Below are 22,254 nucleotides of genomic sequence, written 5' to 3'. Positions count from 1 at the left end.
GTAATTAAATATCCAAAATTGACTTACCCTTGACCATCAATATCTTAAAGGCAATCAGAAGACTAAATTGACCATTTAAACAGTTAATTGTATCTAAACTTTGATCAATTTACAATCATAAAGCAAAAATGTTAATAGTTAAATAGATTTAATTTAATTAATATCAATAGTTGTTCACATTTTATATAAATTAACTTGATGATCATCATGAAACTTGATCAGTTTTGATGTTCACACTTGCAGGTAATTTAATTGTTAGATTGACTTCCTACGAGGTTAAATTAACTTGTGTCATCTTTCAAATCAATCAATCGATCAGTTAATCATTGGTAAGGGAAAAGTTAATTCATTCAATGTGGACAAATATTTGTGATCAACAATTAACTTAATTATTGAGAAAATGTTTTAAGTGAAAAATTAACATTGAAGGTTAAATTGTTTTCAAGAGGTTCCTTGAGTAGTAAATTAAATTACAGTTTAAAATAGTGACACAAGTAACAATTTAGTAATTGTAACCAGTAAAACATGTTAATCCATCAATTGTTTTTAGATTACAACCTTGTAATCATAATTTATTAGCGTTGATTGTTGATCAATTTTAATTCCAACTAATAAACAATCAATATAGAAAGTAAATCAACAAGATTAAATATGAAAGGAAAATAAAATGATTAAGAAAATTAAACCAACGTCAATGTTGTTGACGTTTCAATCATATGGTTTGTCCAATTAATTTCACTTTATTTGATCAACTCTTTTCACCATCAGTTTATCATTAAACTGAATTAAGAATTGATTTATCTTCCTCTCCGATTGATGATGATTATGATATTAATTGGAAACAATAAGGTCGCTAATGGGAATTTTTCTCACTTCATCAAGTCACGAAGGTAAAGGAAAAGTTTAGAATGAATTTCATGATAAGTTCTTGTTTTCTTATATACGAAGTAATCATTGAAATTGAACAGAGAGATACAATCTTTTTATACAAGGTTTTCATCGTAATCTTTTCACCTGATTAATTGTTTCGCTTTGTTGACATTTAATTGTTACAATTTGCTTTTTGGTTCAAGTGTCATGTCCAGTGGGTGGGTGATGGTCAAGTGGAACAGGTCAAGAGGCAATAATTGTGAGAGTTGTGAAAATTGTAAAGGAAAAAACTGAAAATACTAAATTAAATGAAAAAAAAACACTAATTTCCAAAATTTGGAATGTTATAAATAATAGTAATCGTAATTGTAATCATGATGATGATCATCTTGCTAATTGTAATCAACAAAAAAAGATAATCAACAGAGAGAGAGAGAGAGAGGAAGAGAGGAAGAGATAATCAAAGTGGAGATGATTTTAATTGTTGTAATTGTGGTTCTAATCAGTGATACTAATTGGTTTGCATGGTTCATTCAGATTCTTAGAGTTGTTTTTTGTTTTCACCTTTTCGCGTTGATTGTTGTTGATTAGTTTTGCTTTTATTGTAATTAAAATCACTCCAATGTTGATTTCGTTTGTTATGTTCAATTTGATCAATCAAATGATCTAAATGTGATATATATTAGTTTGTGAACCTTTTTCTGTTTTGATTAGTTTGATTTAATTTGGACAATTTGTTATAACTAAATTAATTGATTTTTGTTCAATATAAGTGTAAGTAATATTTTTTTTTATGGGCGAGATCAAAATATATAATTGTCATTCTAAAACTAGCTGATTAGTTAATTGTTTTACTTTACACGGAAGGGAAATAAAATTATTAAGAATAAAACTAATATAAGAATAATTGTTGGGTTAATTGTTACAATTGAGAGGGTAGGATAAGGGAATTGATGTAAATCAAGTAAAGAAAAGAAAGAAAAAAAAACTTAAATTTAAGTAATTTATTAATTACTTAGATTTAGTAATTCTGATTCTCGGTGTTGATGAAATTCAAATTGAAATCTTAATCAATTCAATAACAATTTATTGTAGGAAGCGTATAGGGAAAGATTAAAGGTTAACTAAGTTAATTGTTTCCAATTAATTTTTGATTGATCAAATTGAAACAGATCTTTGAAATCATCTTCGTTTAAGAGATAGAGAGAGAGAGAGATTTAAAGGCAATCAGAAAGTAAACAAAAGAGGAAGAGGGTGAATTGGAAGTGGTGATTGGAGAGTGGGGTGGGTAAGTATAAAGGCTGTGGCAAAGATTAAGACATTGTAGTGGTCAGTTTAAAATGAATCCTTCTTGACTGGTATCACTTTTTTACCAGCCCACAGAGTATTATGAATGGTAAAGGCATCAATTGTAACCGATAGATGTTTAGTCTGAACTTCGTTGAAAACTTTTCCTCCACAATTATATCTAAATTAAGAGAAATTAGAAAAAAAATAAGAATTAATTAATCAACTAGATTTAAATTCAAATTAAGACAATAATAATAACACATAATATTGATTTTTTTTTGCTTCGTTCTTTAAATATAACTCATGTTTTTGAATTGTTTTTCAAGCTAAAATAAAGCTTAATGGTTTATAATTATGTCAATTTATATAATTGTTATAAAAAAAATGAGCCAATTAATTAATTGGCAACAATTTAATTGTGAACTCTTTATAAAACTGTCAAGTTTTAATGGTGATCAATTAAAGGTGATCTTGATTTGATCGATTGATAGTTTTAACCTCGAGCTACTGATACTATAATAAGACAAAATTGTAAGGTCACTTTTTCAAAGGTAATCGACAAAAAAGGCTAACGGAAGAGAGAGAGAGAGATTAAATGATAAAGTGGGTGGAAAGTGAGCGTGGGGGTCAACCCTGTAGACGAAATAAAGAGAAAGACAAAAAGGGAGCTAAAGGTAAGAAGTGGGTCTCTAGAAGGAAGAGAGTGGGTGGTGACAATTTCGACCATGATGATAATCATTAACATTAAATTCAGTGTTAGAATTAGTAAATTAGCCGCAAGGTTAAATGAGGAAATATCTAAGTAACAAACAATTACCATCCAACTAATTGGATAATGTTTGTTTAAAAACAGTTAATTTCCACTCTCAGTGTGGGTTAATAAAACTTTACTAATCAATGACAATTAATAAGCTTAATTGAAGGTCTTAATGATTATGGGAAAAAAGAGCAGAAAAAAAGACAAATTCATTGTTATTATTATTACATTGATATAACAATAGATGGCGGATTAAGTGATTAAATTGTTGGTGAAAAATCAATATCTCTCAACGTGTTAAAAAAGTTAATTGTGTTCAAGTGTGGAAAAGATTATTCTGCAAATTGTCAATATTGTTATTGAGATAATCAAACTATTCAATTATCAGGTTGCGATAATTGTTGAATGATGATTGATATTGTTTATCGGTTGAAAGTTAAACTTTTTCGTAACTGGACCAAACTTTTAAGTTGAACAATGGTCAACAAACTCAAAACAAATATCCAATAGTTACGATTGTTAACTTAATTATATTCACACTCACACGCCTTTTGGTTAATTGTTACGATTGTTATTGGTAAAGGTTCCAGTCTAAAGGTTTTTCCTAATTTCATTTATATAACGTGCCAATAAATATATTCCGTTAATTTAAACTAATTTAACTTTCAAGTGATCAACTAATTGCTAAATAATTATTAACGATCAATAATTGATGAATGATGATGATCTCATTTACTCATGAAAATATTAGTATTATGTAAATTGTTACTGACAAAAAAAAAGAGTAACAATTAATCACAATCAGAATTATTTAAAATGATTAAATAATCCTTTTCTTAAAGCTAATCAAATGTTTGTTGATTAAAAATTGATTGAAATTACAAGATGATTTGTTTCATATATACAATTGATCAATCAATTGAAATGTTATTTGGTAGTTTCAATGATCAATCAACTTTTGGTTTCAATCATAATAATCATAATTGTTTACAATTAATAATAATAATAATGTTATTAATTTCACCTTCTTCGCCTGCACACTTAAATATCTCAAAATCATAATAATAAATTAACTTTGGTAATTGGTGATGGCAATGTTAATTGTGGGTGGAAAATCAATATCATATGTTCATAGTTAACCTTAATTGTAGAAATAAACAATTAACGCTAGAATTAAAGTGAGAATTGAGACTCACTTATAAAATTTATCCATCATATCATCGGTAACCATTTTAGGTCCATTTCCGTGAAGTTTAAAAACTTCTAGTTGATCTTCACGATCGGGATTATATGAATAAATGGCTCGAAATTGCATACCCGCTCCTCGGAAGAGTATTAAAAAGTGTTTACTGTCACTATTGTTGATCTCCTGTGGAAAAAAAAAGTTAATTAGAAAAAGAGAAGAAAAAAATTCATTACTCAAAACGGAAATTAGACAAGTGAGTTAATGCAAATCATCATTAACTTGATTGTCAATTAAAGTGAGATGATGAAGAAAACAGTTTCGCCTACTCAATCACATTGAATAATATCATGATGATTAGCTCTCTCTCTCTCTCTCAACTTTGTCTGTTTGGGATGAAAACGCAATTTTCACAAAACATTGACAATCACCTTTTTTTTAAACAACAACAATCAAGAAACCGGAAAACAAGCGATCAATTGACTCTCTCTTTCAATTACTCCAACTATTTTGAAATCGCTACAATTACTAATTGAATATAAACAACAACGGAACAAATAAGTTGATTGGGTTCACTAGTTAATGTCCCAATTTGATCGGGGTTTTTATCACCACATCAATCAATTTTCATCACTTTCTCGATGATCAAATTGTTTAAAAACAATTAGCCAACAATTAACCAACAATTTACTCTTTTCCATTGGGTTTTCTTTTTCATTACTTGATTTTGTTTGTTTTGTTGCTCATTATCTTTTCATCTGTCTACTTTTACTATCACTTTTACACATCAATTACTTTTTCTTTCATTAAATCATTAACAGTAATTGGTTAATTGAATAATCCAACTAAAAATCAACAAAAATATTAGATAATCATTGACTATGGTTTAACTATTACCTTTGGCTAAGTATTAATATGTATTGATTTGTATTTTTTGTTGATTAATTTGTAAAGTATAAAGGTTTAGTCTTAATCATTTCGTTAATCATCTCGCTTCCAATGAAAGCAAATAGTGCATAACAAAACCATAAAGAGACTCTAATTATCATATTAAGATAACAACAATTAAATGTAATTTAGTCATGTTTACCTCTAAAACTTTCTTCTTAAGATTGTTGTTAACTGCACCAGCCAGGACTACGTTAATTGCGTTAACAATAATCCCTCTATTTGATTTAGATGTTGGTTTAACGTATAATTTGGGTCCAGTGTATTCAGAAAACGTTGACCCTGCATCAGAGGCTCCATCGGATGAAGGGCCTCCTTTGTATCGACCAAGTATACAAGATGCTGGTAATTGTGGTAAACGGCAAGTTGGTGATGGTAACCTTTTATTATTAGGATTAGTTGTTGACATAGATGATCCTGGACGTGAACCATTATTAGTTGATCTATTTCCAGAGGTTGGGTGATTAAGTATGGAAGAGCTATAATTTGAATAATTTCCATCCATATCATCGTTTATACGTGATGATTTTGGATCATATGAGGTGTAATCTTGATTATTTGAGACACTAACGTGAAGTGATTTAGGCCGTGGTTTGGTTCCCGATGATGGTCGTGACCGTGATGGACGATACAGGTAAAGGGTTGAACCACTACGACTTGAATCTTTTGGAGAGAAATTTGAAAAATTGGAGCTATTACCATCTTTATCAGAATCTTCTTGAGCTTTTCTCAGACGATATTGTTCAAGAATCATTGTTCGTCTCATTTTTTCTTCTTCCTTTTTTCTCTCTTGAACTTCCTTTTTTTGTCTGTAGATAGAAAAAAAAATAAGAATGAAAAAATAAATGATTAGATAAAAAGTCTGAATATATAATCTGAATTATTAAAAGAAAATTCATTCATTTAATATTAAGGAAAACAAAATTGGTGAAAAAAAAATAATAATAATTTGATAGGGGAAAAGATTATTGGTTATCGAATTGGTAATTACCTTTCTAATTCACGTTGTCGTGCTAATTCAGTTTCTTTTTGGGATCTTTTCTCTTCCTGCATCGCCCGACGTTTCAATGATTGTAACATTATGATCTCTTTTTTCTTGGCCATTTCAAGTTCTGAGACAGGGTCAAGTGCTTGTGCATCAGAACCAATAATAAAACCAACTCCGGGAGTTAATGATCGTGGTTGATCAGATTGATTGTTATTGTTACTGTTGTTGTTGTTGTTGGGCATAATATCGGAATTATTTTCTTTATTAGAATCACCATCATTGGAGCCACTTTTTTGTGATGAAGGGTAACTATTTGTGGTACCGTTACTTTTAAACATTGTATTCACAATATTCTCATTAAGATTAGTGTTATTGTTAACAACGGAACTGTTTAAACTTGTATTTGAATGATTGGAGAGACGCTGATTAAGTCTGAAAGGAACATTGGTTTCACTTCTTGATCTCTCTGAGGTGTTTTCTGAACTGGCCAGTGAACGGATTGAAGGTGCTCGACCCATTGATAAACGATCAGAATTATTATTATCATGATTTAACTCATTTAAACTGTTTCGACGATCACGAGAAACGGTCACTGCACGGAAACACTTTGGTCGTAAAGGAGGTGGTTTCACTTGGGGTAATTTTTCATCGGCAAAAGAGATGAAAAAACCTTTATCCGTGGCGAAATTGGGTATCTCATCTTCTTCTTCAACCGATAAGGTATCAGATGATTCCTTCTCAGAAGAGACAACTAAACTACCTTCTTTTTCATAAACATCATCTTGCGAACCGGAATCACTTTTCTTTGATTGACTAATTACTCTTAAGAAGGCCTCTTTTCCGATGTCTTGTCTTTTAGCTCTCCACATATCTTCAGCTGATTTTCTTTCCTGTTCAATCAGCCTTCTCTTTTCTTCCAGTTTCAACTTAACATTATGATACACCTGTTGTTGAATTTGCTGTTCATCTTGATGATCTTGTTGATGATGATGATGATTTTGTTGTTGTAGGGGTTGTGATGGTGGTGGTGGTGATGGTTGTTGCTGTTGAAGATATTGTTGTTGTTGTTGTTGCTGCTGTTGATGTTGTTGTCGTTGTAGTTGACGAAGATGAAGTTGAGACATTGTTGATGTTGGTGGTGAGGTACTTTGGGTTGCTGGTTCCTCTCCGATTCGGCAAAAATAATCAACAAGTGAACCAGAATCACTTTTTAAGGGTTTAGGTGTTATAGATGGTATCTCTTCGTATTGTGAACAATAGACTTCATCACTACTGCTTTCACTACGACAATCGATGGATGATAGATTGTTTTCAATTCCTCTCCATTCACTTTCGTAAGTGGCTTCAATATCTATAATAATATTGATGAACAAACGACGATAGAAAAGATGATCAGGATGTTGTTCACCAGGGGCAGGTTTAAAAAGATAACGGATCCTAGAAAATTAAAAGAGTAGAGAGAATATTTTAGAATTTAAAAAGAAAGAGAAAGAGATAGGTAATATGTATAAAAGGAAACATTAATATTAAGAGTGAAATCTATTAAAAGAAACACAATGAGCAATGTAACTAAATAAATTTGCAAACACTCTGGGCACAATATGTAGATTCGTAATAGAGTTCGGTAAGATGAATGGAAAGCATATATATAGTGAAATCGAGAAAGTGAGAGAAAATATAAAACTCAAGATGGAAAATGATCAAATCCATTTTTTAAGTAGGTGGCAGAATAAGCGATGGACAAATGTTAATGTTTTCTTTTTTAGTTTGGTGGATGGTGACACATACCATCCTCTTCGTCGAGCTAGGCCTCGCCATAAGGGATCTGTTTCGACCTTATATACAATTAATCTTCTCCATAGCATTCCCTCGGCTATAATACGATACCAATCACGGCAAACTAATTCAGCACAACATAAAGAATCAGGATCCAGATAGGATAAAATATTCTCAGCAACATGATCAAGACCTTTCTCTATGAATGGTAAAAGGGAAGAGAGAGAGAGAGATAAAGATAGAGAGAGAGAAAAAAAAAGTGTTAACATTTTGGTTTACAGAGATAAATGAGAATATATACAATTTATATATAATAGAATAAGGTGGACAATTGATTTACTTACGTGGTAAAAGAGAAATTATATCTTTTTTCAACATTGGTTTAAGATAAGTGTCGATTTGACTTTGTTGATGATGAGACATTTTGGATAAAAGAGATTGAATATAAACTGTTTGTTCTGGGTCAGTCCAATTCTCAAAGAATTTACTATCCTCTTTAAGCTGATGGAAAAATGGTTGAGGGTTATCTTCTTCTTCACCCTTTTCAGCACCAAAATCTGTCATATTTTCTTTAATCACCAATCAAATTAAAAAGAAAAAAAATAACCAAATTAACAAGAGAAAAAAAATCACATAGAAAAGTACAGAAGATTCAGTTGTAAACATTAAGAGAATTTGAGAAAATAAATGAAATCAAAATAGAAAATTTTTTCTTCGAAACTAACGCCATCTGATGAGTGTTTCGATTAACCTCCAAGAGCATTCTGAAGAGTCACGTTTTTTTATCTCTCCTGAAATTTATATTATTTTCATTGTTTTTTGTGATTTATTTGATCAAATTCTTGTGAAATTATTAATCAACAAGTGCCTACTCACCCTGGGAGCCCTTGGAACAAAAAAATGGACTTGAATAAACTGAGTAAGTCGTTAAATTATTTAATACAGAACATACACAAATCATACCATACAAAGAGACACTATACATTCAATCACTACCATACAACATCTAATATACAACTTAAATCTTTTTATCTTACATATTACCTGCTAATAGATGACAATAGGACCTCTTATAAAGAAAATATGAGATAGTGAAGAGCTATTTTGACAAAAATAATGACGTTAACCTCAACAAAGAAACTACACTTGCAGAAATCACCGCCTACCCCATCATCAAATACTTGCAACTTGCTATCAAAGACAATTCTTTCACCAACAAACTCAAGGATGATGAAGTTCTCATGATGATAAAATTCACCGAAAGACTCCTGGATATTAAAGAATCGGAAAAACAACCCGAGGAAGAAAACTCTGAAATTCAAATTCAAGATCTTTCCAACAATCAAATTAAAAACTTGTTATCCGTCCAATTTGACATCAAACATGATCGACCAAAGACATGGTTCAACGTTGAGCACCTCACTATTCATCATACAATCATTGTACGAATACCTGGTACAAAAAATACGCATGATAAGAGAATTGGAGACATTGTCACAGAAACAGTGGAAAATCTACTCGAGGAAACTGATGAAGATATTGGATCAGTCGAAGAGGTGGTACCGGGTTTCGATTCGGCAAAAATTAAATGCTCAAATGTAGCTGAAAGGAAAAAAATCTTCTCCTTCATAACAAAAAACAACCTCAATGGGAAATAAAAATTCACCAATAAGTGACCCACAATCAAAATCCTAAATGTAAATTTGATCCTGAAACTCAAATCAATGGGTTGAAAATCATCATCAAGAACAAATGGAGGAAATGTTGGAAGTTTCAGATAAAACACTTCTATCGCTCTGGCAAATTTTGATCTAATTGCGGAAATCGATCCTGCTCTAAGAGAATGGTTTGAAAAGACAAATGGCCAATTATCTGTCGGCTACAAAAGCTAATGTCATTGACTACTTTGATATACGCCAATGTCACCGCTGTACCAAATATGGTCACCTAGCAAATCGATGCACACAACTCGGAATCTGCCCCTACTGTAGCGAGAAAAATCACATTCATGAAGAATGTCAACTAAAGAACCAAAGCAACAAATGGAAATGTTCAAACTGCAAGAAAAATGGGCACTGTGCCTGGGACACATCTTGCTCAATCTTTCAAGAAAGGCTACTCTATGAGCTCGAAAGAAAAAATTACCAATACAAAGTCATCATGGCCTGAATAATACGATCATTAACCTTCTCTGATTTTCATCTTCTTATTACACTCATTTTATTTTTCTTTTTCTTTTTAAAATAACGAACAACTGAAACTACTTATACGAACGCTAATTAGCAAGTCTCTTAATTAGACCAAAACCTTCCTCATACTCGTTTACCCACAAACCTCTGCCCCGAAGCTACATACTTATACATCTCACGAGTCTTTGCTTCTTTCTCTTTTATTTAATCTCATTAACTCTTTAAAACCTGAGATGGTTTTTAACTCATCTTCTCATATCGTCTTCCTGTTTACTCCTAACAACTTAACCTCAGGCCAAACCCTCCAGAGTAAATTCAACCCTCGTACCAACTCAATTCTCATTGTATTCTCACGCTGACACTTAAGTAAAATAAATAAACTAATTGACAAGAAAATTAAAATCAATCAGAACTAATTTTCATCTATTGAGAAAAAGAAAACTCAACAATTTAAACGACAAACAAGTTAACAACTAACCAGAATTCAAACTGAAGTTATTAGTGAACAAATCAAACCCTATTCTAATTAAATCTCATATAATTTATAATTTCAGTGCCTATTAATGGACATTAAAAGAGTACAAAGAGAGTTACAAGCAAATCGCTTAGGATGGATAAAAGCAACACCGAAAATCAACAAGAATGACTTTTTTCAAGTTGACCCGGGAAATAGTGAACCATCAACTATAGTGGACACAATCTTCACCCAAATTGAAAACTCATCGAGAAAGATACAAAGTTGTCGATTAAGGAAAAATGGCCGATTAGAAATTGGTGTTTTCTCATCAGCCTTAAAATCAGAACTAACAGAGTTCATATGTAAAAAATTCCAACATGCTGTGATCTATGACTATCAACCGACCCCCTCATCGATCTACTTCAAAGTTAAAAACAAAATCTCAGCATTTAATATCGCCTACAACAACTTAATCATCTCTAATGAACTAGATGAGGATAGTGAAACTTTCATCCAAGATATTAACTGTGATGAAGAAACAATCATCAGACTGAATTTGAGTCAAATTAACAGAGAGAAACTACTAGATAAAGATGGTATGATTTCTTACTTTGGAAAACTCTATCCGTTCTATGACTACTTTGGAAAATCTCAGTGTAAATGTCTCACGTACGATCATCAATCTGATTTAAACTGTGTCCCTCGTTGTCCTGAATGTGGTGAAATACACGGAGACCAATGTAAAACTGAAAAAAAGTGTTATCTGTGTAATGGTGCTCACTCTGCGTGTTCAAACAAATGTCCAAAAAATAAATTGATGGTAAACAAGTGGGCAAAAAATCACTCGATTGATTACGATTGGATAATCAGAGATGAAAATATCACTCAATTACCTGAATGCCAGGAAAGGCAGTGAAATTACACGTGAATTCATAGAGAGAACTTTAAAAGCCAAGAAAACAATTCTTGTCTTGGTAGAAGCCAATAGGAAAACCTCATTAAATTTTCTTCTAAAAAAAATTATTATCAATGACCAGACAATTGCAATTTCATCACCAGATATCGACCTACATCTCGTTGAGACAACTCTAAATAATGTCATAATCGCATTAGTCACAATTCAAAACAAACAAATCTTCATCGTGGGCGCTTACATCAGCCACATTAACCAGACTGAAAATATTCAAAATTTTGTCGACTTGGTAGCTATGGTAGCTAATTATCCTGTTGTGATCGTCATGGACGCGAATTGTGAGTCTCCACTCTGGTCATTCAGAGATTGCCACTCGAGGAATTCCAGCATCTTGGAGAGCTTCATCAAGGAAAAAAACTTGATGGTAATCAATGGGCCAACAGCCGACAACTTCACCTTCAGATCAACACTCCACTCGACCTGGATTGACTTGCTCCTCTCCAATGTTAGAACAGTTGAATGTAAGTATGGAGACATTGTCACCGACCATAGAGAGTTCATGTTAGAAGTTCAACTACAAGACAAATTTCTAGAACTAAAGAGAAATTTTAGAATAGATTACATGACGAAATACAAAATAGATTTTAGCCTTAGGAACGAACCCGAACTTTTCTTCAAATCCATGTATGACTTTCAATCAAAATATAGCAGAACAAAAAAATGTCAAGTAAAATCAAATAAGAGAATCAGTAAGATTAGAAACAAAATTAGAAAATTAAAAAGACAGAATGGAGATAGAAGTCTAATCTCTGAACTTGAGAAAAAGTGCATCGAACTTAGAGAAAATAAGAGATTAGGTACTTTTAGATACTTGTACAAGGTCAGAAATAATTCGAAACTGATGTGGAGACAGATAAATGAAGTTATAAAGCAGAAAAGATCAATTAGTCTAAATCTATGGGATAAACCCATGGACCCTGATCTCAGTAGTTTCAATCACCTAAGACCGAAAGTCAATCCAGAGGTTGGAGTGTCATCTGAGCTGGACAGTCTGGAGGAAAAAATGATAAACAACCTAAACTTCAAAAAAGGCTCCGGAAACGCTGACAATTTCTCCCTGCCGATGTGGAAAAAATTTTGGGACATCAACAAAAAGGAGATAATATCAGCGGTAAAACTCTCTTTTCAAATGGGCATAGTACCAGCGACGATAAAAACATTTGGAGCTCACTTCATCCCGAAGCCGAATCGATCACTCAGGCTGATAAAAATCTCATCTTTTCCCCTTAAAATATTCGACAAAATCTTAACAAAACGTTTACAAAGCAAATTACCTGAAATTCTCATACCTCAGACTCAATTCGCTTATCAAAGTGAAACAAATTCAACCGATCTACACGTACGATTGTGTGAACACCTGGATCGAGGTCTAGTATTATCCATCGACGCAACAAAAGCATTCGACTTTATCTCTCTGGATGCGGTTTACAAGGAACTCGAAGAGAGGATTGACCAGGGTACAATGTCATTAATCAAATCTTTTCACACGAATCGAGTGTTGAGATTTAAAAAAGATGGAAACTACCTCTATAAACAGGACGACATGGGAACCGCTGCTGGCTCATCTCTGGGCCCGATCCTTTTTATCATTGGCCTCAATCACGCAATTAAAAAGATCAAAGAGAAAAACGTACAAATTATGGCCTTCGCAGACGACATCATGATTCTCACCACCGAGGAGAACGCTGAAAGAGATCTTAAGATAGTAACCGACGAATTGGCTGAGATTAATCTTCAAATCAATCTTGAAAAAACCATGACCACAAGTAGATTGGTATTAGATAAAAAATTAATAGGAAAATTTGTCTCTTTCTCTTTACACGAATCTCAGTTGGAGAGATTAGTAAGTCGATTTACACCCAAAGTCACTCAACAGATCAAAGTTGTTAATTGCCTACCCATACACTATCAACGAGTAATAATAACAGCCTTTTACTCACCAATGTTATACTCTATTGGACCTCACGCCTTATATAAGAACAAGAACTATCGATTACTTATCAACAATCTACAAACAATAGTTAACCGGCGTCTAAAAGCAGCCCTTGGTCTAAACAAAACCATCTCCAACTGGCTTCCATTAATCGTCTTCAGGATAAAGAACCCGTTGAGCATTTGGCTTGAAAACTTGATTGAATCGATAAACCGTATGGCTAATAACAAGGAAAACTGGCCAATTAGTGAAATGTTCGTGGAAAAAATAACCTTTAGCTACCCGAATAATCAGAGCGTTGAGTCATTTTGGAAACGTCAATGTAAATATTCACCTTTAAATCGAGTCTACATCAACATCAAAAACAACGAGTTCTCTTTGGACAATGAATTAATATTATATGAAGTCAACTCGAAGGAAATAAAAACTTTTCTCCTTGCTCTCTTTATGCTAATAAACAAACATAAAGACTCCAGAGTAAATTATGTTCTTCCTGAAAACGTAATCAAATATAAAGTGTCGATCACAACAAGGACCATCATCAGGATGTTGGAATCACAGATTGGACTTTACACATGGACCACGGAAAAAATCAGTAGACAAATACCAGAAAATCCCATCAGGAGAGTGAAATTGAACAACATGATCAAGAATGAGAACGATATCAAGGAAAAGATCAAGGAGAAAATAGAAGAAATAATCATGGTTAATCGACAACCGTCAATTTATTACTACCTATTTCCGAACTACCTGGACAAGATATACAACAACTTCCATGGCTATAACCTGAGAAAAATCATTAGAATGATCGAGTCAATCAACCTGAACACACATCTAATAAATCGAAAGAAAAATAAACAAAGAAGCTACAATCACTACCTATGTCAATGCTCAAGCACGAGACAATACTGGAGAGAGGACTGGAATCTCACAAATAACCTAGAAATTAAAGAAAAAACAATTTGTCTGATTGAAATATATAATATTCTTGTTGTAAAAACTGAGCGTCTAGCTCGGTAGTACTGCCTCGGCGGGAAAATGCGTGAGGCATTTGTCCTTTTTTGGATTATATCAATAAAAGCATCAATTGAAAATCGAAATCGATTTGGTCGAAAGAATTTCGATTACTTTGAAATCGAATCGAACTTTTAAAGTGCAAAATGTAAGAGAAAAAGAAAGACAATTGGAATATGAATGATCTTCGATTTATTTTCGCTCTTTAAACAATCGATTTGTTTGTTTGATTGAGAAAAATTTTTCGATTTTAATTTGGATCCGTAATCGGATCGGTTGGAAATCTTTTCTCATTTTCTGTTTTAATTGTAAATTTGTTTCTCTCTTGAATTAATTGTTTTTTTGTCTTCTAACGATATTTAATTTTGTTCTCTTTTAAATTGTTTGCTTTTCTTTGTTCAACAGTTTAAAGGTAATTTTGTTTTAATTCTTAGATGACGGACATTGTGGATGATACAGTTAAGGGTGAGGATGGAGGTGATAAAAAGGAAAACACAATTGATTCTAAATCAGATCAAGAATTCATCTTTATTCACGACACGTGTTTCAATGTTACAATTTCATCGCCCGGCAAGAAATCTTTCGATATTCAGGTAAATTATATATATAAAATATTTCTCCAAATGCAAAGTGTAGAATTAGAAATCTACATTGGAAAAGAATTGGTGTTTTTCTTCATATTGGAAAGAATTTTTTTTTGTTCTTTTCTCCATTCTCAATTTTTCAGGTTAGTCCAATGGAAATGGTTCAAGAGATTCATCATCTTCTGATGGATAGAGAGGATACATGCCATCGGACATGTTTTTCGTTGCAATTAGAGGGCAATACATTAGATAATTTTGCAGAATTGAAAAATGTTGATGGTTTAAAGGAAGGATCTGTCCTTGAGGTGGTTAAACAGCCATACACCGTTCGTGAGGCACGAATTCACATAAGACACATTCGAGATCTTCTTAAATCTCTTGATACTGCAGATGCCTACAATGGTCTAGATTGTAATTCTCTGTCTTTCCTTAATATTATAGCTCAAGGAGATATATTCGGTATGACAATTTATCTCATCAATGCTTTCTCCATCTTGTTACTCGCTCTCTCTTTTCTCTATCTCTGTTCAAACTTCAATTTCTCTCCTGCCCTTTTCTTTCTTTGCTCTTTTCCACCATTCTCGTTCCCCACTCTCTCTCTCTCTCTTTCTATTCCTCTTCTTCTCTCCTGGTCTCTTCTCTTTTTTTTTCATCTTTTTCCTCCTTGTATCTTTATCTTTCTTTTTCTATCTCTCTTTTTCTCTTTCTTTCTTAAAATCAAGAGGGAGAGAAAGATTTTTCTCTTCTCTCTCCACTACGCAAATTTTTGCCCCCTAACGAAAAGTTGATTTCTCATTATGATTACCTGTATACTTTTCGTTTCTCTCTTTTAATTTCCTTTTTACTCACCTTGCCCTCTTTAATCTTTTTCCTCGTACTCATTTACTGTTATTACAGAGAAGAAAAAAGGTGCTAGGCCTGATTCTGTCGATTGTACTCCCCCTGATTATATATTACCGGGTAGTAAAGACCGGCCCTTGTTGGCCCTTCAACCTCAGGCAAAGGAGCAAAAAGTATGTTTGATCTTGCAAACATTATGACCTAGACCATGCCTTCGCCATGTGTCTTATTGTTTTTCATCATCATCATCCTCATCTCTCTCTCTCTCTTTCTCTCCTTCTCTCTTTTCTACTTCCTTTCATTTGTTCATCTCTTTTTTCCTTTCCTACTTAACTCACTTCTCAATTCAAGGGTCCTCAAGCACTAAAGGTTATGACCACAAGTGGATGGAATCCACCACCAGGATGGAGAAAACTTCAAGGAGATATTCTTTATCTTTACGTAGTCACCCTTGAAGATAAACGTTACCATATAACCGCATCAACTCATGGATTTTTTGTTAACCAATCAAATGAGGAAATTTTCAATCCACAGCCCGTTTCACCAAAAGTTATCTATCATTCATTAATAGATTTATTAGATCATCTTAGTCCACTATTCAAGAAAAATTTCATCCAAATACAAAAAAAGAAACATCAAAAACATTTATTTGAACGGGTAGCAACTCCATACCAAATGTATACCTGGACAGCTCCGTTCTTAGAGCATACCGTTGACTATATTAGAGCTGAAGATGCATTTTCATCTAAACTTGGATATGAGGAGCACATACCTGGACAAACACGAGATTGGAATGAAGAATTACAAACAACAAGAGAACTTGCCAGAAAAACACTGCCCGAAAGATTATTACGTGAACGAGCCATATTTAAAGTTCACAGTGATTTTGTTGCCGCTGCTACTCGAGGTGCCATGGCAGTAATTGATGGTAATGTGATGGCAATAAATCCTGGTGAAGATCCAAAGATGCAAATGTTTATCTGGAATAATATTTTCTTCTCACTTGGTTTTGATGTTCGTGATCATTATAAGGAGCTTGGCGGTGATGCGGCTGCTTATGTTGCTCCAAATAATGATCTGCAAGGAGTTAAGGCTTACAGTGCGGTTGATATTGAAGGTTTACACACCTTAGGTACCGTTGTGATAGATTATAGAGGCCATAGAGTTACTGCTCAAAGTATAATACCTGGAATTTTGGAGAGAGAACAAGAGCAATCGGTTGTTTATGGTTCCGTCGATTTTGGTAAAACCGTTGTTACCCATCCCAAATATTTAGAATTACTAGGAAAGGCTGGACAGGTACTCAAAATTGTACCACACAAAGTATTGAATGAAAAAGAAGAAGAAATCGAAATTTGTTCCTCGGTTGAATGTAAGGGAATCATTGGTAATGATGGTCGACATTACATTCTAGATCTTCTTAGAACTTTTCCACCTGATGTTAACTTTTCTCCAATGCCATTGGATGAATATAGTGAGGAAGTTAAAAGTATGGGATATCCTCGAATTCATCGACATAAATTGTGTTGCCTGAGGCAAGAGTTGGTTGATGCTTTTGTTGAGGCAAAATACATGATGTTTATTAAACTGGCGGCTTATCATCTTCAACAATCAGGACTTAAAAAGTTAAAGGAAAATGTAACAACTACGAACACAAATGGTGATTTAACTGATCACTCAATTGATAATAATAATGATGACGAGAGTGTTAATCACTTGAAAACAATTGAAGGCAAAGGTGAATCAATTGAATTACTGAATGGTGAAGCTCATGTTGAATCAGATGAGAATAATAAGAAAAATTCTGATTCTATTAGTTCCAATGAAGCAAAAGTTAACGATTGTAAAAAATTGGATATTTTTGATAAAAGTGATGCTCTTCCGTCATCACAGGTCAACAATAATTCTCCATGTGACCATGATAATCACTCTCTTCCGTCCACTTTGAGTGAGCGTGAGAACAATAATTCAACAACTTCCGGTGCCAATAAAGACGCTGATCAAAAACAACTACCCGAAGAAAATAACAACAACAACAAGACTGAATCAACGATAACAACAACAGCAAATAATGAAGAAGTAACCAAAATTTTGGAAAATATTACATCGGGTGGTGAAAAGAATGGTGAAGAAACTACTCACGAAATTGTTCGTAAAGCGGCTAAAGCTGTTAAATCTTTGAAAGAAAATGAATTCGATATCAGATTCAATCCGGATGTTTATTCATCGACAGTAAGACATGCCAACGAATCAAGTGATGAATTAAAGAATCAAAGGCAACTAGTCAAAGATGCTGCCGAGTTTTTGCTCACTGTTCAGATCTCAACTTTCGTAAGTTTTAAACTGATTCTAGACTTGGAACAATTTAAACTTAATTTCTATTTTCCATGTTGGTTGTTTTCGATTAGATTCGAGATTGCTTGGAAAACACAACTGCGCCATTTGATGGAGTTACGCTCGCTGAAGCTTTACACGCAAGGGGAATCAACATTAGATATTTAGGAACCATATGCAAGAAATTAGAGAAATATAATCAACTCAAGTATCTCCAGGTAATTAGACATGTATTTTCTATTAGAATATGTTTGTTTGTTTTCTAATCATCATTCTAATGGTTGATTTTTTCATCTTTTCTTTATTTTTTTTGTTAGAGTATCGTTGTGACTGATCTGCTGTGTAGATCAGCTAAGCATATTTACACCAGTTACCTTCAGGAAGTTGAAACTTTGAGTGCAGCCTCTGCCATAAGTCATTTCTTAAATTGTCTTCTCTCATCATGCCAATCATATTCAATAAAAGAGGACAAACCTGCCAAAAGAAAGGGAAAGAAAAAAGGTAATGGTCGACATCATTCACTTCTCAACCAGTATTCAAATGAATGGTCAACACTTTCACCTAAATCACTATTTGAAAGTTTACTAAATGAACTTGAAACATATTATGGCTGGGAAACTGATGCCAATTCAATAGATCAATTAGTCAACATGTACAATTTACAGAAGATTTCAATTTTACGATCGTTTTGCATGAAAACTGGAATACAAATTCTTATCCGTGAATATAACATGGACTCTCGAAGTAAAACATTTAACGAAGATGATATTCTAAATGTTTTCCCGGTGGTTAAACATATTAATCCTCGTGCAAGTGATGCATACAATTTTTACACCACCGGTCAAACCAAAATTCAACAAGGTTACCTTAAAGAGGGCTATGAGCTGATCAGTGAGGCTTTAAACCTATTGAATAACGTTTATGGTGCTATGCATCCGGAAATTGCACAATGTCTTCGTATGTTGGCTCGATTAAATTACATCATGGGCGATCACAGTGAAGCAATGGCTTGTCAACAAAAGGCTGTATTAATGAGCGAAAAAGTTAATGGAATTGATCATCCGTCGACAATTACTGAATATGTAAGTTTATTCAGCTTGAATGTTTTTTTTTGCTGTTAATTATAAGAATAGAATTGATTCTAATTAATTTGCTTTCTCTTTCTCTACAGTCTAACTTAGCTCTTTATTGTTTTGCCAACTCTCAAGTTACAATTGCTCTTAAGCTTTTGTATCGAGCTCGTTACCTTTGTCTTCTTGTCTGTGGAGAGGATCATCCAGAAATAGCCATTTTAGATGTAAGTAAATTCAATAGATTTGATTAGTTAAATTGGTATTAATTTTGATTGACGGATTTTGATTCTTTTCTTTATTTTTTTTTCTAATCTCTTCTTCTTGATTCTATTTTAGAGCAATATTGGACTAATATTACATTCAGTGGGAGAATATGAATTGTCGCTACGATTCTTAACTAATGCATTGGATCTAAATATCCGATTCTCTGGTAAAAAGAGTTTAAAAGTTGCTTTGAGTTATCATCTTGTGGCTCGAACTCAATCATGTATTGGTGATTTCAGAGGAGCTCTTTCAAATGAGAGAGAAACTTGGGCAATTTATAAACTTCAATTGGGCGATAGTCATGAGAAAACCAAGGAAAGTTCAGAGTGTCTTCGACATTTAACTCAACAAGCAGTTTTATGGCAAAAGAGGATGAATGAAATTTACAAGGGCGATTCTCCTCCCATGATACCTCCCATTCAGATTCAACCTCCATTCATTAGCTCAGTCTTAGAGACTCTTAACATTATCAACGGGATCATCATATTTGGAACTGTTAAACCACAAACTTCATATTTTGACCAGGAAACTGATTAATTTGAAAAACTTAAGACAACGAAATTGACGAACTGAAAGTGAAAAACAAATTAAAAAAAAACAACCGTAGCAAGAGATTAATCAATTAATAATATAATCAACCAACAAGAACCAGTTCAAAACTTTTTTGCTCACCAAACGTGCTCCTAGTTAATTTAATAAATATTTGTATCTAGTTGAATTTAGTGATTGTTAAATAAAATTAGTATTTTGTTCATTAATCATTTTGGTTTTGTTTTTCAGTATTAACTCAATTAGTTAATATTGTTTTGAAAAAGGTTAACAGTTGATTGGTCGAGTCTTTCGATTTGGCTTTTTCTTTTGTTCTCATTTCGAGAATAATGAAATTATTTTCAGTTCTCTTGATTGTCAACGAACAATGAAGTAAATATAATTCTTCTTCTTTAACAATTGACTTAAATTGCCGCTGGTCTCGAATCTTTTTCGTCTCTTCGTGACAATTTTCTTCCTCTTCAATTGTATCTTGAGCTTTTCTCTTCCCTGGATTGCTGATTTCTTTCAATTCATTTGAATCATTCGTAAATGATTCATCACTTTGGGTGGAAATTATTGTTCCTGAAGGACTTGCAACGTTACAATCATCATCCATTTCCATTTCATTGATTTCATCTTTCAGATCAATTGGATTAATCTCTTGATTGTTATTACTTTCATCGGTTGGTGATCGAGCTGCCATTCGTTTGCGTCTTCGTTGGTGACTCCAAGAATTGACTTGACTTCGAATTATCATCTCAATGGATTGATTGCTTTCTCGAATTATATCAACAGTAGAAATTTCCAATTCATCTCTTAAAAGATGCCTAATCCACCGGTAGATACTTTGTAGACTGTAGTTAATTGATGTTATATTTTTTGGAATGGAATAAGTTAATGGGGGATTTTTCTTCTTGTGTTGTTTTTTCATCTCTGCGAATTTAATTGATTCGGATAGTTTAATATCTTCCAGGAAAGTCCAAGCTAATCCCCATCTTAATGTTCGTCCTTGATAGAATTGATTCACTGTGACATCTTTCACTTCGTTAATTGTTTTCAAATGTTCTCGTAAAGTGATTGAGCTTCTCTTGTGACCCAACATTACGGTGTAGATTTTAATTGATTCTTTGAGAATTAAACTTTCACCGATTATTTTCTTTACGAATTCAACTTCACCACCAAGAGTGACACTTTCTATTGGTATAGTTAAATTACTTGGCGATGGTCGTCCACTTTTACGATGCGAAGATGATTTTTTTCCTGTCATTGGCTCATCACAAGATTCGCTGTCCTCACAATTATAATCAAAGGAACGGTCATTAAAAAATGGCGGATTACACATCAAAAAATGAGCCTCCAGTCGGTTGATATTTGGTAAATTGAGTGCAAACATTTCTGGTGTCACTTTGATTACTAAAAATGAGAAAAGAAAAAAAATATTCATCAATTATGATGGACCATTGAAATGAATTAAATTGTGTTACCTTTGATTCGATGTGACAATTGGTTGTTGTTAACATTTTCCACAGCAAATTGATAGGCTAATTCATCAGCTTCAGTGGCAATAAATGACCACAATCTATTGATTGTACATCCAAGAAGAGGGAAAATACAACAAGCACCAGTCCCAATATCTAAACCAGAGACAGTCTCATGAGGAGGTAAATCAAGTAGATTCAGTAAATCTTCAATCCAAAGAATATAATTTAATCTCTGTGGAACAGCGGGAATTAATCTATCCAATGGTAGGTCAACTTTTAAATTAAAGTCATTATCAAGAAGAGTAATTGTCAATATCTTTAAGGCTTGAGGATCATTGAAATTTAATTTTGCTTTTCCATTCTTATAAAACATGAGAATATCTTTGAATGTTGAATATTTTTCACCTAATTGTACATAATCAGGTTTAATACGATAAATATTTCTAGGATGCATCAACTGATTGAATGACATTTTCCAAATAAACGCAAAAAAACCACAAACAATTAAACAAAATGAAGACAAAAATCACAATCAGAATGATTGATGAAAACAAACCGATAAAAATTCACACAAAGAAAATTATGTAATTAAAACAAAAGAAAATATATTCAACTGTGAACAAGATTAGAATTATTCTTTCAAAAATCACTTGTTCATCCAAATAATTAAAAATAAATGACAATTAAAGGTCACATAACATTGATTAATTAGTTGAAAATCTAATTGATTTTGTTTGTTTATCTTTTTCTAAAAAAAGGTAAATCAGGT

The 22,254-nt window shown here is 32.8% G+C and overlaps 3 protein-coding genes across 3 annotated transcripts; 1 reads left to right on the top strand and 2 right to left on the bottom strand.

Moving 5' to 3' along the window:
• Nucleotides 1–913: 913 nt before the first annotated feature.
• Nucleotides 914–8,486, bottom strand: LOC128389584 (patronin-like). Its single transcript, XM_053349194.1, has 6 exons — nt 8,157–8,486; nt 7,825–8,011; nt 6,040–7,473; nt 5,191–5,857; nt 4,114–4,286; nt 914–2,338 (listed from the first exon to the last, which is right to left on the bottom strand). The coding sequence occupies exons 1-6, from the start codon at nt 8,374–8,376 to the stop codon at nt 2,206–2,208; spliced, it is 2,814 nt and encodes a 937-aa protein (XP_053205169.1). The 5' UTR covers nt 8,377–8,486; the 3' UTR covers nt 914–2,205.
• Nucleotides 8,487–14,678: 6,192 nt separating this feature from the next.
• Nucleotides 14,679–20,231, top strand: LOC128389462 (clustered mitochondria protein homolog). Its single transcript, XM_053349061.1, has 8 exons — nt 14,679–14,971; nt 15,106–15,421; nt 15,860–15,975; nt 16,154–18,133; nt 18,211–18,354; nt 18,454–19,218; nt 19,308–19,433; nt 19,546–20,231. The coding sequence occupies exons 1-8, from the start codon at nt 14,813–14,815 to the stop codon at nt 20,008–20,010; spliced, it is 4,071 nt and encodes a 1,356-aa protein (XP_053205036.1). The 5' UTR covers nt 14,679–14,812; the 3' UTR covers nt 20,011–20,231.
• Nucleotides 20,126–22,189, bottom strand: LOC128389465 (U6 small nuclear RNA (adenine-(43)-N(6))-methyltransferase-like). The gene is made up of 2 exons (XM_053349064.1): nt 21,489–22,189; nt 20,126–21,417 (listed from the first exon to the last, which is right to left on the bottom strand). The coding sequence occupies exons 1-2, from the start codon at nt 21,955–21,957 to the stop codon at nt 20,261–20,263; spliced, it is 1,626 nt and encodes a 541-aa protein (XP_053205039.1). The 5' UTR covers nt 21,958–22,189; the 3' UTR covers nt 20,126–20,260.
• Nucleotides 22,190–22,254: the final 65 nt, after the last annotated feature.

This window comes from Panonychus citri, unplaced genomic scaffold (assembly GCF_014898815.1).
Source record: "Panonychus citri isolate SS breed McGregor unplaced genomic scaffold, ASM1489881v1 Contig00108, whole genome shotgun sequence".
Classification (NCBI taxonomy): domain Eukaryota; kingdom Metazoa; phylum Arthropoda; class Arachnida; order Trombidiformes; family Tetranychidae; genus Panonychus; species Panonychus citri.
Note: the sequence above shows the minus strand (reverse complement) of the source record. Positions and strands in the feature narration are given on the sequence as shown.

Bases quoted from the DNA above. Each gene is read 5' to 3' on its own strand.
- LOC128389465 (XM_053349064.1), bottom strand. From the start codon at position 21,957: ATGTCATTCAATCAGTTGATGCATCCTAGAAATATTTATCGTATTAAA. The intron at 21,418-21,488 runs GTAACACAATTT...TCTCATTTTTAG, and splicing joins ATTGTCACATCGAATCAAAG to TAATCAAAGTGACACCAGAA.
- LOC128389584 (XM_053349194.1), bottom strand. From the start codon at position 8,376: ATGACAGATTTTGGTGCTGAAAAGGGTGAAGAAGAAGATAACCCTCAA. The intron at 8,012-8,156 runs GTAAGTAAATCA...TACCATTCATAG, and splicing joins TATAATTTCTCTTTTACCAC to AGAAAGGTCTTGATCATGTT. The intron at 2,339-4,113 runs GTGAGTCTCAAT...CTCTTAATTTAG, and splicing joins ATGATGGATAAATTTTATAA to ATATAATTGTGGAGGAAAAG.
- LOC128389462 (XM_053349061.1), top strand. From the start codon at position 14,813: ATGACGGACATTGTGGATGATACAGTTAAGGGTGAGGATGGAGGTGAT. The intron at 18,134-18,210 runs GTAAGTTTTAAA...GTTTTCGATTAG, and splicing joins CTGTTCAGATCTCAACTTTC to ATTCGAGATTGCTTGGAAAA. The intron at 19,219-19,307 runs GTAAGTTTATTC...CTTTCTCTACAG, and splicing joins CGTCGACAATTACTGAATAT to TCTAACTTAGCTCTTTATTG.